General features: G+C 33.7%; 1 protein-coding gene across 1 annotated transcript; it reads left to right on the top strand.

Annotated features, from left to right (window-relative positions):
• The first annotated feature begins 1,190 nt into the window (after positions 1–1,190).
• LOC127075522 (transcription termination factor MTEF1, chloroplastic) lies at positions 1,191–2,224 on the top strand. The gene has a single exon (XM_051016982.1). The coding sequence runs from the start codon at positions 1,239–1,241 to the stop codon at positions 2,163–2,165; it is 927 nt and encodes a 308-aa protein (XP_050872939.1). The 5' UTR covers positions 1,191–1,238; the 3' UTR covers positions 2,166–2,224.
• The last annotated feature ends 13,012 nt before the right edge of the window (positions 2,225–15,236 follow it).

Here is a 15,236-nt window from a genome sequence, read left to right as displayed (position 1 = left end):
TTTCTCCCTACATATGCTAAAGTAATATCAACAAATTTCTAGATGAAATATGACTTCAAAACGCATCAATACACTGAGATTTAAGATCGGACGTCTCGAATAATTTTGAGATTATGTAATGCGATAATATTTAAAATAGATTTTCAATTTAAAAATGCATTTTTTAATAATATCTTTTATTTAAATTATAAATAAAATCAATAATATAAAAAAAATATTTTCTTATAAATAACATAAAAAAATATATATTTAATTAATTACATTAAAATACAACTTTAAAATAATAGTATTATCAATATTTTAGCTACATAAAAAACAATTATCTTTCAAACACTTTTTAAAATAAATTCATCAATCAAGTTTTCATAATCCACTAAGAAAAACCAAGTCTTAATAATGTATTTTCTCTAACAAATCATGCTTAATTTCTATCAATGTTAAACATATTCAAAATCATTGAGTATAATTCTTTTGTTTTTGAAATTGAGTTATTCTGTTAACGAAGAGTTTCGGTTTTGAAATTGAGTTAATTAATTAATTCTTTAACTTTTAATACACTTCTGTTATTCAAAATCAGACTTTTTAATTTATGAGACGACTAAGGAGAAATGAAAAAGAATAAAAAAGGAATTGAACCTAAAATATCTCTTAATTTCTTTTATCAAATATATAGAATTGAATTTAAATAAATATGAAATATTAAAGTTAAATCCAAAATAAAATTAAGAGATTATTAAAAATAGAATTACAAATTAAAAAAACTAAAAAATTAATAAACAAATTTTTTAAATATTAAAGTTAATTATTTTTTTAATTATTTTTACGCTGACAGTGTAATTAAATTAGAGAAAAAAGACTATGCCCTGACAGTGTAAAATATTTTTACGCTGTCAACCAATGAGAGACGTGCATCCTGCCAAATCACACATTTAGTTTTAAAATACTGGTATGACATGGCAGAATGTTATAATTCTATTGGATGATGGTGTAAAACAAGTTTTCATTGACAGTGCACTGCCTTTAATCTCATTAAATCATGGTATATTTATTAGAATCTCCGACATATTTAATTAAAAAAATACTTTTTTTTAAAGAAAAGCTTGACAAAAACAAGCTTATTGTAATGGACTAAACAATTCAAGCCCAATAAACGACATAATTTCAGAAAAACAAAACGATTGTCATTTTTGATTTGCTCGAATATAGGAGGAGCCATCAACATCGTCTTCTTCAACCACATGGCGATAATTGAACTATATCCCAAATTCTTCTTCTCCCAAAACCCAATTCCCAAACCCTTCATAAGCCCTAATTTCAATCCCAAAAACACCTTATCCCATCAAATCCTCAAACCAATTGCTCAATTTTCTCACCAACCAATAACCACCACTCCAAACCGTGGCATAATCTTCCGGGAAAAAGTTCTATACCTCCTGAAACTCAAAGTAAACCCAGAAAAAGCCTTCAAACTAAACCCTACACTCCGAACTTGTCCTCTACGAACCCTAAAATCGGTTGAACAATGTCTTTCATCAATTGGCATACACAGAAGCGAAATGGGTCGAATCCTCGACATGCTTCCTTCACTTCTCACGTGCGAACCACACAACGACATTTACCCCCTTCTCGATTTTCTTCTCAACGAGGTTAACATTCCTTACCATGATGTTCAAAAATCAATCTTGCGGTGTCCTAGGTTGTTGGTGAGTTGCATAGAGACTCGATTAAGACCTGCACTTTATTTTTTGAGGGAATTAGGGTTTGTTGGGCCTCACTCTCTCACGTGTCAAACCACATTGCTTTTGGTTTCGAGTGTTGAGGATACCCTTTTGCCTAAAGTTGAGTTTTTGATGGGTTTGGGGTTCACACGTGTGGAGGTTTCGAATATGATTGTTAGGTCTCCTGGGTTGTTGACTCTTAGTGTAAATAACAATTTGATTCCTAAAGTTGATTTTTTCTTGAATGAGATGAATGGTGATGTTGCTGAGTTGAAGAGGTTTCCTCAGTATTTCAGTTTTAGCTTGGAAAAGAGGATTAAGCCGCGGCACGCAGAGCTAGTTCGGCTTGGATTGTCGCTTCCTCTGCAAGAGATGTTGCGGGTTAGTGATGGCGCGTTTGATTCTATGTTGTTTGAATTGCGGTTAAGGGAACCTGAGGGAATATAAGGGTAATTGTAGTTGTTTTTTTGTAGGATGAGTGAAATGTAATAGTCACTGTTTTGTTAGATTATAACAAATGGTATGTGCATAGCTAGTAAGTTGTGTTAGAGAAAGAACTGAATAACCATGAATATGTGATGTTTACTGAATCATGTATAATGGATTCCCTTATGTGATAAGGCTTGCTTGACTACGCTGCAAGTTAATTCAGTAAATGTATTGCCTTGCAGTCATATTGATAGTATATGTGGATTTATTAGTTCAAATTTGTTATATTAAGAGAGATAAATTTGATTCATTAGGCAAGGGAAACACATAGATGTACGTTAAAATACAGTAAAGCAAATAAATTACTAGTATTTTCCAATTTAAAGAAATCAAATTTAACACCAAATGAAATACAAATTACTAGTTTTTTCCAATTTAAAGAAATCAAATTTAACACCAAATGAAATGTAAAGGAAAAATTATATGGGCCAACACCACAAACACAAGAAACAAAATAAATTCAATAAAAGAGGTTAGCACAAATATTGAACAGAAGATTTAGGCATATTTTGATTTTCAACTTGGTTGTATTGAGTTTTTACACGTGTTTGTTTTGAATTGAAACTTTCTTTTTACAAGATACTGTTTGGATTTTAATTGGTTTGTATATAGCTTTCCGATTAGGCTCCGACTCGGCTCAAAAGTTGTTTAGCTTCTTAAGGTTTTGGTCTCATTCTACATTGTTTTATTTTTTAATATGGTTTGAAACAGGATGTGGTCTATATTACTAAGAAATTTTTGGGTTTGAAACACGTTGTGCTTTGTGATTTGAAACAAATTTTGGTTATGATTTTATTTGTTTTGACAGGTTGCTGTTTTAATTTTAATTGATTCTTGAGTTTTATAGAGGTGGTTTTTATGTCATACTTGATATTGTTTCAAATTTCAATAGTGGGTTATAGTTTAGTCAAGTTTTGGTATTATACTATTTTCTTTTAGATTTTTAATATGATTCAGTGTTGTCCCGACTCAGTGCGATCTAGGTGGTAGTTTTGTTCAAAAAATATGTCTATGATTTTACCTAATTTGTTTTTAAATTCTTATCCTAATTTCTCCCTTTTTTACTTTACAACAGTCACACAATATAATTCATAATATAAGACACCAAAAGCAAACAAATTTCACTTATACTGACTCAGTTTATGATTATTTGCAGGAATTATATGAAAACTTACATGTATAAGCAGTATATGAGCAAACAAGTAAATTGGAGAGAGCATTCAGAAACTTACCAAATGGAATTCGAGATTCTGAAGAACTGGGTTAGGTAAACACTACCCATTTTAGTTGTTTTCTGCTCCTCTTTGCTTTTCTTCGAATCGCTTCATAAGTTTCTTTTCCACTACAACAAGGTGTGAATGCCGGTGACAAAGCTTCCGCGGAGAGGCTTAGAATTGTATGAAAATTGTTCTCGGGTTGAAAAAAAAATCTCCTTGTGTTTGGGATTTTCTTATTCTTCTGCCATAGTTGTAAAACTTTATGATATTTTTGTCGTCTTTTTCTCCCTTTTACTGCACAGCTTGTAACTCATTTTATACTGGAATTTTGAGATAACATTATATTAAAGTTTTGATTTTTTCTAGTTAATGCATACAATTCTTTTTCCATTTTTTGTGTGAGACAAATTCAATGAATTTAAAAGTTGGTTGTATAAGGTTTTGTCTGATTGTTGTCTATTCTTTGTTTTGGAAAGAAATAATTTTGTCCCTCGACTTTGAATCACATGTTGAAGAGAGATTTGAATGTTATGGGACTTTGGAAATCTCTGATGATGGAGTGAGGAATAATACGTCAAAAATCTCTTGATTTTTTTCCTTAAATAATAATAATATTCTAATATTAAAGTGATAATAATTACAGTAAATTAATACTAATAAAAAGAAGCGACAAAAAATGATAAAAATAAACTTAAGAAAGTCATGACAATAAAAGATTTTGAATTTTTTTCTTTAACTTTATTTTGATTGATTTTTATTTTTTAGATTAAAAATATATATTAAAATAAATAATATAATAATGATAAATTAAATAAAATTTAAAAAATTAAAAATAACAAATAATAATATTTTATTTTAGTTTTAGAAAAAATATATTAAAAAGAAATAATTAAAAAAAGTAAAAAAAGTTGATTTTAAGATGATAGGATTGAAAGTAAAACATGAAAAGGAGAAAAATTGTAAAAGTGACCATTGAGATTGAAACTCAAGACCTCCCCCTTACAACTCTTAGATACACTACTCTACCAAATGGATCATTGTGTTCATTCAAAATAAGATTGACTCCGAAGAATAATATGTTAATTAAATATGATTTTTATTTTTGACTATGTTTACAAATGATATTAATACCATCTATTTTTTGTTTTCTCTTGTTTTTTTTCTTTTTATAAATGCATAAAATAATATTTAATTAAAAGAATTTATTTAAAAAAAATACAATTTATTTATTATTATTATTATTATTATTTTTGTGTAAATAAAACAAAAAAGTAAAAAAATGAGAATGTACTAAAACAAAACAAAAGTCGGGACTCAAACTCGGGATCATATGATCACTCTCCCTGCCCATGCCCTCTTACCAATTGTGCCATTTCATTTATTTGAAATAAGGTGGTACTAGAAAACATATGAACGGTGTTCAAAATTTGGGATACGACACTCTTCCTACAAGAATAAGGGTTACTCCATCTATTTATAGATTTAGGTTAGCTTACTCCATAAGACAAAGTCCAAAACTATTAAAACCCAAAATAGTTAACACGACTAAAACATGCCTCAGTCGAAATCCTGTGTGAAGTAACATGCTTCGACACTTCGACATACTAATACAACTCGACACATCCTTATTCTGTCGAGCAACTTGCTTCAATACAAGGAATTACAATTCAACACGCCACCTAATTCATTGTGTCTAAGTTATCTACATTCATCATAGCTCTTAGTCTTCTGAACACTTCGACCTGCACGCCCTTCGTCATGATGTCTGCAATCTGATTCTCAGTTTTGCAGTGTTCCATGTAAAGTTACATGTATAAGCAGTATATGAGCAAACAAGTAAATTGGAGCGAGCATTCGGAAACTTACCAAATGGAATTGGAGATTCCGGAGATCTTGGTTAGGTAAACGCTACTCTTTTGAGTTGCTTTCTGCTCCTCTTTGCTTTCCTTTGAATCGCTTCCTAAGTTTCGTTTCCGCTATATCAAGGTGTGAATGCCGGTGACAAAGCTTCCGGAGAGAGGCTTAGGATTGTATGAGAATTATTCTCGGTGTGAAACAAATTTTGGTTATGATTTTATTTGTTTTGACAAGTTGTTTTTTCAATTTTAATTGATTCCTGAGTTTTACAGAGGTGGTTTTTATGTCAAACTTGATATTGTTTCAGATTTTAGTAGTGGGTTATAGTTTGGTCAAGTTTTGGTATTATACTATTTTTTAAAGATTTTTAATATGATTCGGTGTTGTCCCAACTCAGTGCGATCCGGGTGGTAGTTTTGTTCAGCAAATATGTCTATGATTTTACCTAATTTGTTTTAAAATTATTATCGTAATCTCTCCCTTTTTACTTTACAACAGTCACACAATATAATTCACAATATAAGACACCAAAAGCAAACAAATTTCACTTATACGGACTCAGTTTATGATTATTTGCATGAATTATATGGAAAGTTACATGTATAAGCAGTATATGAGCAAACAAGTAAATTAGAGTGAGCATTCAGAAACTTACCAAATAGAATTCGAGATTTCGGAGAACATGGTTAGGTAAACACAACTCTTTTGAGTTGTTTTCTGCTCCTCTTTGCTTTCCTTTGAATCGCTTTCTAAGTTTCTTTTCCGTTACAGCAAGGTGTGAATGTCAGTGACAAAGCTTCCGAAGAGAGACTTAGGATTGTATGAGAATTGTTCTCGGTGTGAAACAAATTTTGGTTATGATTTTATTTGCTTTGACAGGTTGCTATTTCAATTTTAATTGATTCCTGATGTTTTACAGAGGTGGTTTTTATGTAAAACTTGATATTGTTTCAGATTTCAGTAGTGGGTTATAGTTTAGTCAAGTTTTGGTATTATACTATTTTTTTAGATTTCTAATATGATTCAGTGTTGTCCCGACTCAGTGCGATCCGGGTGGTAGTTTTGTTCAGCAAATATGTCTATGATTTTACCTAATTTGTTTTAAAATTATTGTCCTAATCTCTCTCTTTTTTACTTTACAACAGTCACACAATATAATTCACAATATAAGACACCAAAAGCAAACAAATTTCACTTATACTGACTCAGTTTATGATTATTTGCAGGAATTATATGGAAACTTACATGTATAAGCAGTATATGAGCAAACAAGTAAATTGGAGCGAGCATTCAGAAACTTACCAAATGGAATTCGAGATTCTGAAGAACTGGGTTAGGTAAACACTACCCTTTTGAGTTGTTTTCTGCTCCTTTTGCTTTTCTTCGAATCGCTTCATAAGTTTCTTTTCCACTACAACAAGGTGTGAATGCCGGTGACAAAGCTTCCGCGGAGAGGCTTAGAATTGTATGAAAATTGTCCCTTGACTTTGAATCACATGTTGAAGAGAGATTTGAATGTTATGGGACTTTGGAAATCTCTGATGATGGAGTGAGGAATAATACGTCAAAAATCTCTTGATTTTTTTTCCTTAAATAATAATAATATTCTAATATTAAAGTGATATTAATTATAGTAAATTAATACTAATAAAAAAAAGCGACAAAAAATGATAAAAATAAACTTAAGAAAGTCATGACAATAAAATATTTTGAATTTTTTTCTTTAACTTTATTTTGATTGATTTTTATTTTTTAGATTAAAAATATATATTAAAATAAATAATATAATAATGATAAATTAAATAAAATTCAAAAAATTAAAAATAACAAATAATAAAATTTTATTTTAGTTTTAGAAAAAATATATTAAAAAGAAATAATTAAAAAAAAAAGTAAAAAAAGTTTATTTTAAGATGATAGGATTGAAAGTAAAACATGAAAAGGAGAAAAATTGTAAAAGTGACAACACTGAGATTGAGACTCAAGACCTCCCCCTTACAACTCTTAGATATACTACTCTACCAAAAGTCGACTCCTTCTTTCTAAAGAAATCCTTTCGCCATAAATCTCGCCTTGTGTTGAGTCACCCCTCCTTTGGGATTCAACTTCACCTTGTATACACTTCCCATCGATTACCTTCTTGTCTTGGTAAAATTCGACAAGTCACCAAGTGTTGTTGACTTCGATTGACTTCAGTTCTCCATTCATTACTTTCACCCACTTCGAATCTTTCAATGTCTCAGCTGCATTGATTGGTTCGACATCTACGTAGAAAGCATAGTGTACCAATTCACCTTATTCATTGACCACATCATCTGATGTAATCACACATTCTTGCAACCTTACAGGCATGTGTCTCGTTCTTTGAGGTCTGATTGGGCCTACTTCACCTATGACTTCTTGTCGAACTTCTCTTTCGACTTCACTAACTGGTGTTGGTGTAAGCCCTATAGGCCAATACTTTTGGTACTTGTATCGAATTATTTATTAATAATAAAAGGCTTTTTCTTTATTATGTTTGTTTAATAAAGTCCCTAGAATAGCTAGTCCGTTTAATGTATCAAGTGTGACTTAATCATGAGATCCCATTAAACATAAGGACACTATTCTTAAAGTATCTGTAGTCCGGCGTTGTTGTGAAGTGGGATAACATTAAAGGATTAAGACTATTATGTATATAGACTGATGATCACATCTCATTGATCATGGATAAGGAGTTATCAAGTCTTAAACATAAGTATGAATATTGAGAGTGATATTTATACTGGATTGACCCGCTATGACAATACTATATAGAATGTTATGCTAAGTGTCATAAGTTATTCACATGGTGATAATGGTGTATACCACCTTTTGACCTGAAACCACTATGTACCCTAGATGTAGAGTCGAGTTCCTTATTGTTGATCAAACATTGTTCGTAACTGGATGACAATAAAGACAGTTGATGGGTACTCCATGAAGCATGATGAGAGACATGAGTGACCTAGATGGAATTTGCCCATCCTGCGTAATAGGATAAATGTCTACGGGCCCAATATTGAACTGGACAAGGATGACACGATCTACGCCTTGTATTCAATATAGACATAAGGGCAAAAGGGTAATTGTACACATAAGTATTATCACAAAAGGATTTGTCAGATCACATGACATTTTCGTGTCTTGGATAGCAGTGGTGTGTTGCTAGATACCACTCACTATTTATTATGTTAAATACGTGATTTAATATAATTGCTAATGCCGCGAAAACCTACAGGGCCACACACAAAAGGACGGATTGATGAGAGATAGAGTAACTAAGGAACACCGTAAGGTACGGTGCACTTAAGTGAATTCTAGAACATCGTAAGGTACGGTGTACTTAAGTAGAATACGAAATATGGTAAGGTACCATGCTCTTAAGTGATATTGGCATATTATAAGATATGGGCCACATACACTTAAGTGGGCTTTTTAGCTTGCAGCCCACACAAGTGGTTCTATAAATAGAACCCTTGTGCAGAAGCATTTGTGTAGTTACAATTTCGTTTCTCTCTCTCTCTCTCTCTCTCTCTCTCTCTCTCTCTCTCTCTCACTCAAAGCCTTCATTCGTAGCAGCTAGCACTGATATTGAAGGAATTCGTTCGTGTGAACTGAGTAGAGGCATTGTCACCATTCAACGTTTGTGATCGCTCAGTATATCTGCATCAAAGGTTTCAATCGCCACAAAAGGTAACGATTCTATCACTGATCATGCCCATTCGTAAGGATCACTAAAGGAGATTTTTTTTTAAATTCCGATGTGTTTTGGATCGCTCTTCTCCTTCAGTGGTATCAGAGCCTCTTACAAAACCATGCATCTGATAGCTGTTTATTTTCTGTATTAATACAATTAAAAGAAAAAATGAATCAAAGAATAAACGAGTAATTAAATTTGGCATCATGTGTGTATGATTTGGATGATTGATGTTCACTATTCTTCGGAATCCGATGTTAGTATGGTGAAGCAGCGATACATCAATCGTCCATAGGTTACGCAATTGAGATCGATCAAGTCATATGTATGATATAAGTAATCCTGATGAAAAATACAGTATATATGATATATTGTTTCTGTTTCGTTCATTCAAACACTTAATGGTTGTTTTCCTTTGAGCGATCAATGGTCATTTGCTTCTTGATCCGACATTAGTATGGTGAAGCAATGACGTGTTGACCAATCATACTGAATTAACAATCGAGGTGTGTTTGACGGTCTGAAATTAGTGCATTAGGGTTCATGACGGCACAAGGGTTGTGCTGTCAAAGAGTTATGCGATTAGGGTTGTGACTGTGCAAGAGTTGTGCTTTAAAGTATCAAGTGTTGATGCGAAAAATGATGTCGAAATTTAATCTGGTTTTAATTAATTAACAGAATTTAAATTAATAATAATGTGTTTATTATTATTGTCTTGTGGTGATCGGTTATGGCCTTAGTTTTCCTTTATTTTGTTTTGGGATTTTAAAATACGACTTGCGTGTCGTGCCTCTCTTTTAATCTCTTAATGTAACTTATTTTCTCATCTCACTCCCTCGTATGTAAAACGAGTTTCTTTTATGTAATGTAATGTTATGAAGAAAGAGAAGAATACAATATCAAAGGAGGACAACCTTGAAGATCTTGCTTGGAGAAGCTTAGATCGTTATTAGGTTAGCTTAGGTTCTCTCATTGGCTTGGGAGAACAATTGCGCTAGGGGCCATAAGTGTTTCATTATGTATGTTGATGCATGTGAGAGACGACTTATATGATAATTAAGCCAGTGAGATCAGAATAATTGCAAATTCCCTCAAATTAAATATTAAGTTTATGCTTTCCAAGTTTTAGCACTCATCAAGACTAGTATCGAATAATGTAGGTTTCGCCTACGCGAGGTGCATATTCTATATTAGTAAGGTGCGATGGGATAATTGTAATATCCAATTGCTAAAACAATGGGTCAAACTTAACTAAACAAATTATAATAAGATTATATATGTTTAGAAACAAGAGTTGGAATGATCCATGTGATGGATTAGAATAAGGAGTTATTCACCCAACTAAAATATTCGAGAGTTGTATTAGATACAATTGAAAGGAGTTCCTACCTAAATAACCTAGTTTTGTGTAATCCGCCTACGCGGACTTAAAAGAAATTGAAATGTGGATCTCGACCCACTAGAAAATCTTCCAACGGGATTTTCCGAATCAAATGGTGAGGGTCATTTGTTTTGAGTAAAATAGTGGGAGCATATTTAATTAAAGGCCTAATTAAATATGTTATTGATACTTATATTTTCATTATTTTCATGTAGATTACCATGACAACAAACACCTTTAACAACATTTTGCGATCAATCCTTGATAAGGAAAAATTGTCTGGGATAAATTTTCTGGATTGACACCGAAATCTGAGGATTGTTCTCAAACATGATAGAAAGTTGTATGTCTTGGAGAAACCTATTCTTGAAGAGGAACCTCCTAGTTCTGCTCCTAAGGCAGAAAGAGATGCTTATAAGAAGCATGTCGATGATGCCAATGAAACTGCTTGCCTCATGCTAGCTACTATGAACTCAAAGTTGCAAAAGCAACATGAGAACATGGCAGCGTTCGATATGATCGAACACCTGAAGATGCTTTATCAAGAGCAAGCAAGGCATGAAAGGTTTGAAGTTTCAAAATCCCTTTTTCAAGGCAAGTTAGCTGAGGGAGCCCCTGTAGGTCCCCATGTGCTCAAGATGATTGGGTATGTGGAGAACCTTGAGAGGTTGGGTTTTCCCCTCGGAAAGGAACTTGCGACTGATTTGATCTTGCAATCGTTGCTAGATAGATTCAGTCAATTTGTCCTTAATTTCAATATGAATGATATGGACAAATCTCTTCCTGAACTGCTAGCCATGTTAAGAACTACTGAGTAGAATCTGAAGTCAAAAGGAAAGTCCATTCTGATGATCGGAAATGGAAAGAGATCGAACAAAAGACCTACTAAGCAGGATGATAAAGGGAAAGACAAGGAAGTTGCCAAACCCAAACCCATTGCTCCTGCTTTGAAGCCTAGTGGAGGCATAACAAAGAAAGTCACCTGCTTCCATTGCGATAAGACCAGACACTGGAAGAGAAACTGCCCAAAGTACCTGGAAGATAAGAAGAATGTGGTAGAGACTTCAACTTCAGGTATTTTTGTTATTGAAATTAAGTTATCTACTCCTACATCATGGGTATTAGATACTGGATGCGATTCTCACATTTGTACCAATGTGCAGGGGCTAAAAAGGAGTAGAGATTTGGCAAAAGGTGAAGTTGACCTACGAGTTGGCAATGGAGCAAAGGTTGTTGCTTTAGCCATAGGAACTTATGTATTGACTTTACCTAGTGGTTTAATAATTCAATTAGAGAATTGTTATTATGTACTTGCAATTAGCAGGAATATTATTTCCGTTTCTTGTTTAGACAAGTTTGGTTTTTCATTTATAATAAAGAACAATTGTTGCTCCATTTATTTGAATGATATATTCTATGCTACTGCACAAATGAACAATGGACTATATGTCCTTGATCTTGAAATTCCTATTTATAACATTAATACTAAAATGATGAAACCAATTAGTTAAATCCAACTTACCTTTGGCATTGTCGATTAGGCCACATAAATGAGAAACGTATTTCCAAACTCCATAAAGATGGACTCTTGGACTCTTTTGATTATGAATCATATGAGACATGCAAATCTTGTTTAATTGGAAAGATGACAAAGTCTCCATTCACAGGAAAAGGTGAAAGAGCTAATGATCTTTTGGCCCTCATACACACTGATGTATGTGGACCACTGAAGATACCAGCCAGAGGAGGTTTTTAGTACTTCATCACATTTACTGATGATTTCAGTAGATATGGTTATGTGTATTTAATGAAACACAAATCAGAGTCCTTTGAAAAGTTCAAGGAATTCAAGAATGAAGTACAAAACCAACTACGTAAGAATATTAAAACTCTTCAATCAGATCGAGGTGGTGAGTATTTAAGCCTAGAGTTTGACGACCATATGAAAGAGTGTGGGATCCTATCCCAACTTACTCCTCCTAGAACACCCCAATGGAACGGTGTATCTGAGAGAAGAAATCGAACCTTGTTAGACATGGTCCGGTCCATGATGAGTCACGCCGATCTTCCAAACTCCTCTTAGGGACATGCACTGTTGACAGTAGCTTACACACTTAACCGTGTTCCATCCAAAAAGGTTAAGAAGACACCATATGAGATATGGAGTGGTAAGAAACCACATATGTCTTACATGAAGATTTGGGGTTGCGAAGTTTATGTGAAACGACAAATTTCAACTAAGCTTGAGCCCAAATTTGACAAATGCTTATTTGTGGGGTATCCTAAAGAAACAATAGGGTATTACTTCTACAATCCTTCTAAGGGCAAAGTGTTTGTCGCTCGAACTGGAGTTTTCCTAGAAAAGGATTTTATTTCCAAAGGAATCAGTGGGAGGAAAGTAGAGCTTGAAGAAATTCAAGAATCACAAAGCATTGATACACCTATGGAGGAATTATAGCAGGAAACACAAGTAGTTATGGAAGAGCAACCTGCTCAAGTAGAACAAGACCATCGTAGGTCAAACAGGATACATCACCTACAAGAGATATATGGATATCTCATAAATGATCAAAGTGGTATATTACTCATGGATCAAGATGAGCCTGTGACCTACCAAAAGGCTATAACTGGTCCCGAGTCTGAGAAATGGCTAGAAGCCATGAAATCTGAAATGGATTCCATGTACACAAACCATGTTTGGACCTTGGAAGAGCCTCCTGTAGGAGTTAACCCTATAGGATGCAAGTGGGTCTTCAAAAAGAAGTCTGACATGGATGGTAAGGTACATACCTATAAATCAAGACTAATTGCAAAAGGATATAAACGGATTCATGGGGTTGACTATGATGAAACCTTTTCACCAGTTGCAATGCTTAAATCTGTTTGGATTTTACTTGCTATCGCTGCATATCATGATTATGAAATATGGCAGATGGATGTCAAAACTGCTTTCCTTAATGGGAATCTTCTTGAGGATGTGTGCATGACACAACCTGAAGGATTTGACATACCAGAAGAAGCCTAAAAGATATGTAAGTTACAAAGATCAATATATGGATTGAAGCAAGCTTCTAGAAGCTGGAATCTTCGTTTTGATGAAACAGTAAAACAATATGGATTCATCAAGAACAAAGACGAGCCTTGTGTCTACAAGAAGGTTAGTGGGAGCAAGATCGTTTTCCTGGTATTATATGTAGATGACATATTACTCATTGGAAACGATGTCCCTACCCTAAAACAAGTAAAGTCTTGGTTGGGGAAATGATTTTCTATGAAGGACCTAGGTGAAGCAACCTATATATTAGGAATCAGGATCTATAGAGATAGATCATAAAAACTGCTTGGCCTAAGTCAGAGTACATACATAGACAAAGTGTTAAGACGCTTTAATATGCATGATTCCAAGAAAGGATTCTGTTGATTCTAAGTGTTGGCAGCAATTTTGGTAAAACAAAGAGTGTTCATAAGATGTCATGTGTGATGTCTTAACATGAGATATCCTATGTACCTGCTGGAGTTAAAGAACATATGCAAGCAAGATTGTTTCAAAATGCCACATACAATGACAAGGCTTCTGATACTGGTTGTACCTACTGGAGCTTAAATGGAAGACATGTTCATGCAGGATTGTTTCAGATGACATACACAATGTCATGGTATCTGATATGGTTGTACCTGCTATAAAAGGAAACTGGATTATGCAGGATTTTTCCAGATGTCAGACCCGATGTCATGACATCCTGTACACAGAACATTCAGTATGAATGTCTGGTGTTTTGTGATTGCACAATTAATGGCAATCTTTGGATGATTGAAGATATGGCTAGCTGGCGTATTCAATCATGGATTACAACCAGATTTACTTATTTTCCAAGGAGATCTTGAAGACTCAATCAGAAGTTTTGGTATGGAGATCTTTTAGGAAATAAAAGATTGAAGACCTTGATTGTAGCAGAAGAATTCTGCCAGCTTTGTAACAGCAAAGGAGAAGCTTGCTGCGATTTCTGAAGGCCCAAATCCAGTTGGGTGGTTAGGTTATAAATAGCAGATTGTAACCTAGGTTTTGTAAGCCTCAAACAATGTAAAAATTAGGGGTATGTGTGAGGTAAACCTCCCAACCTGTGGGAAGGTTACCAAGTGTTTCTCAATGCTTGAAAGCATGAGATTATTTGTAACTCAAAGCCTGTAGGCAAGAGTTGTTATGTTCTTGAACAAAGCTGTGAAGCGTGTTCAAGTTGTCTAAACATTACATGGTAATTGTAGTGATAGGAATGGAAACTGGAGGTTTCTATCTAGGAGTGCCTAGGTATAGATTGCATTGGGTAGGGATTAAGTGAAGAGTTGTAAACAGGGGAGTTTAACTCTGAATTAATACTACTAATAATGGATCTTCTTCCTGGCTTGGTATGCCCCCAGAGTAGGTAATGTTGTACCGAACTGGGTTAACAATTACTGGTGTTTTTACCTTCTGCACACTATATTTTGTCTGTTATAACTCAGTCTGTTTCTAGTCTGTTTATGAAGAGAATAATAGACTTGACACATAGCCTGCAGTCTGATTGCAAAACAGAATGTTATGACATTCATTATTGACTGCTGTTACTGATAGACTGGTTGGTCTGTTACAGTTCATCCTTCCGTAATGTTGGAACAGGTGATGTTAAAATCAATGTTGAGACATCATGCTGATAACTGGGCAGGATCAATAAACATAAGTGCCATATTTGATCTCTACTGTGTCTTTGTACTAGATGGACAAAACTGGATGTTCTTCTGTCCATGGTGGTAGAGTAGCAGATGTCGTGACATCTGGGACTGTGTGCATATGAGTACTGGGGTTTATTTTTTTCTAACTG

This window comes from Lathyrus oleraceus, chromosome 4 (genome assembly GCF_024323335.1).
Source record: "Lathyrus oleraceus cultivar Zhongwan6 chromosome 4, CAAS_Psat_ZW6_1.0, whole genome shotgun sequence".
Taxonomy (NCBI): Eukaryota; Viridiplantae; Streptophyta; class Magnoliopsida; order Fabales; family Fabaceae; genus Lathyrus; species Lathyrus oleraceus.
The sequence above is the reverse complement of the archived record's forward strand: the minus strand, read 5'-3'. Positions and strand labels throughout refer to the sequence as shown.